General features: G+C 36.8%; 1 protein-coding gene across 1 annotated transcript; it reads right to left on the bottom strand.

Annotated features, from left to right (window-relative positions):
* Positions 1-274: 274 nt before the first annotated feature.
* On the bottom strand, positions 275-1,971 carry LOC140804463 (root phototropism protein 3). Its single transcript, XM_073160501.1, has 2 exons — positions 1,136-1,971; positions 275-810 (listed from the first exon to the last, which is right to left on the bottom strand). The coding sequence occupies exons 1-2, from the start codon at positions 1,883-1,885 to the stop codon at positions 289-291; spliced, it is 1,272 nt and encodes a 423-aa protein (XP_073016602.1). The 5' UTR covers positions 1,886-1,971; the 3' UTR covers positions 275-288.
* Positions 1,972-2,959: the final 988 nt, after the last annotated feature.

The following is a 2,959-nucleotide window of genomic DNA, read 5'->3' on the forward strand; positions in this document are numbered from 1 at the left end:
ATGTCAGAGCCATGTTTTTTTTTTTTTTTTTCTTTACAATTTGCTATAGCGGATTCGTGAGAACCATGTTGATGTTGTGGCGCATGAAAAAAAAAATCACAAAGAGATAAATATATAACTCGTAAATTATATTTTACTTATATATATTATTTAGTTATTTTTAATTTACAAAACTGAGCTTGAAAGTTATTTATTATAATAAGATTTTTTTAACATATCGCTTCAAGTAATATTAACCACAGGTAAGGCTTTGCATATATTGGCTACTCCAGACCACCACTGAACTAATCAGAACACGGATTTCCGCCATTTGGTGGACGTTCTGCCTCTCACAAGTCTCGGCTTTGTGTCCCCTGACGTTTTAATCCCGACCGCGAGCTCGCCCTCTCTCACGACTCCTCCGACTTTGTTGGGCCTAAACACCGGAAACCCGAGCTTCTTCCAACTAAAATAACCACCCTGCTTCTTTTTTTCCAACATTTTCTCAATCTGTCTCTCCATAGCCATGCATTGGCTCTGCAGCCTGAGGACATCTTCTTTCAGTCTCTTGATCTCCATTTGTTGCACGTTCATTTCACGTTTCGAGAGACAACGTGCCGGGATTTCTGGGCTTCTGGCCACACTCAACGATCCGCTCCATTCCATGTGCCTTGTCACCTTGCTTTGCTCTGAGAGGAGAACTTGGATCACGGCACGAACAGGGAGTCTCTCATTTTGAGCTGCGTGTAGCGACGCCTCTGATGAGAGCTTTCTGCTGTCGATTAGGCTGCAGAGTCTCTTTCTATCTTGCTTCGAAACCCCCGGATGTGCCTTGAGAATAAATATGATCATGTCTTGTTAGCTAGATAAAAAAAAAACTTGACAAGTTTGCATAATTATCTATGTAGTGTCTAATGAATAGGCGTAATCGATCATAAAAACTCTTAGAACGCCATCTACATAATGAAGATTTTGTCTTGGTTAAAATACAAAACTCTCACTAAAGTATCAATTTCAAGACTGTCATTGAAGAGTCGACCGAGGTGAAACTGAGATTTCTAAACTGGATTCAAGTCTGGTAATAGACTAAGCAACAACCTTTTTATCAAACAGGAGATAGAGAAAATCACAGCATGACATAAAAAAGCCGGCTTACTTTAAGGTACGTATCAATAGCTCGATACAAGCCATCATCAGTTGAGCGTGCGTGACTAGGAAGCACGCCAGCAAGAGCCACGAAATCTGGCAACATCAAATGCGAATCCACAGCCGCTTCTGCGAGGTAACAGTCCACAAGTTTCGCCACCTTCAAAAGGGCAGCTCCGGTCCTCGAAACTTTATCCAAACTGACAAATTTCTTCACCAACCGGAGAATTAACTCAACATCAAGAAGTGTAGTACTAGTGTGACTAAAACATGGTATCATCAACTCCTTCAGAGAAGCCTGATCGAGCTGCAAACAAACTCGTTTCTCGAGCTCCACGAGACAATCAGCATCCACGTTCACCATGTTCGCGACACGTAGCATCCGTAACAAGAAGTTACAAGGGATTGAATCCTTTTCTTGCGGAAGAATCCCAACCAAAGTTTCAATGAAGAACCTTTTCTTCATCCATGAAGCTGTGATACTTTCAGGGAAGTCTTCGAAGCTGGCCATGGTTCGTTCCGATTCGTCAGCTGCCAAATCTGGAAGCCATTTGGAAGCATAATGAGTGATGATTGAGCCCACTAAGTCTGGTCTCACCCCCTTCCCTTTTATGCTTGAAAGTTTCTTCACAAAGTTATCCAAGTCTAGTATGCAAGCGTCATCAAACCAGATTTCGGTAGCCATTAGTGGTGATAACTTGCCTGATAATGTGATAGATTCTGGCAATGCTACTGGCGGTTTCTGTGTTTTGGTAGACATAGCTTGGTATTGTGGGGTGAGAGAATTTCCTCAAGTACTAATGTGATGCATCTTTTCCCTGTCAAAAGAAATTCTTTAACAGCTTCTTATAGTGAGGAGTAGGTCTCTTGTGAGACGGTCTCACGAATCTTTATATGTAAGATAGTTCAACCATATCTATATTCATAATAAAAAGTAAACTCCTAGCATAAAAAGTAATATTTTTTCATATGATCCAAATAAGAGACTCGTTTCACAAAATACGACTCGTGAGACCGTCTCACACAAGTTTTTGCTTATAATAATTAATTAAGCATTAGTTACAAACCATAAAGTGGAGTAGCAACAAGTAATATCAATAAATTGTATATATATTATCATCACTCTTAATAATACACTTCCATTTTTTTATGAGGAATGATGAATGAGATAAGATTTCAAAGGAGAGGGGGAGAGATTTCATTTCAAGTCTCCATCGATATTTGTTCCGTGGTGTTTTAATGGGTTTTGTTCTTAATACAACAGGGAACACGCGATCATGTGTACATTGGAATATTTGCATTAATATTCCTTGTATTCTTCTCTCATTTCATTTCACTCCCAACTGTTGAGTATAATTTTGAGAAATTGATTTTTCAGCATCTATATTATTAATTTCGGTCATTTTTTATCAAGAGCATTGACATGACATCGCGCTCATCAGTGTGATGTCGAAAAAATAATACAATTACAAAAAAAATAAAAATAAAGATAGTTGACTAAAATGAATACGAGACTCGAGCCTTTTGGGCTCAAATCCGCATTCCGGCTCAAGCTCATCTCAAAATATAAACTCTTTCTAAAAATATTAAAAATAAAACATTGGAAATTATAATTGACTCGATTCAGTTAAGTTTCTATATATATAATTATTATTACTCTTTTATTTATTTCAAGTCGACACAAATATAAATAACTAAAGTGAGCATAATGGATATTAATAATAATTCATTAATATTTATTTATACATAAAATTTTGTAAAATATTATATATTAAATTTTAGATATATAATTAATTCTATAAAATATATAAAAGATTGGTATATATTATGTTTA

Source organism: Primulina eburnea, chromosome 11, assembly GCF_022965805.1.
Source record: "Primulina eburnea isolate SZY01 chromosome 11, ASM2296580v1, whole genome shotgun sequence".
NCBI classification, from domain to species: Eukaryota; Viridiplantae; Streptophyta; class Magnoliopsida; order Lamiales; family Gesneriaceae; genus Primulina; species Primulina eburnea.

Bases quoted from the DNA above. Each gene is read 5' to 3' on its own strand.
- LOC140804463 (XM_073160501.1), bottom strand. From the start codon at position 1,885: ATGTCTACCAAAACACAGAAACCGCCAGTAGCATTGCCAGAATCTATC. The intron at 811-1,135 runs GTAAGCCGGCTT...TTTATTCTCAAG, and splicing joins CTATTGATACGTACCTTAAA to GCACATCCGGGGGTTTCGAA.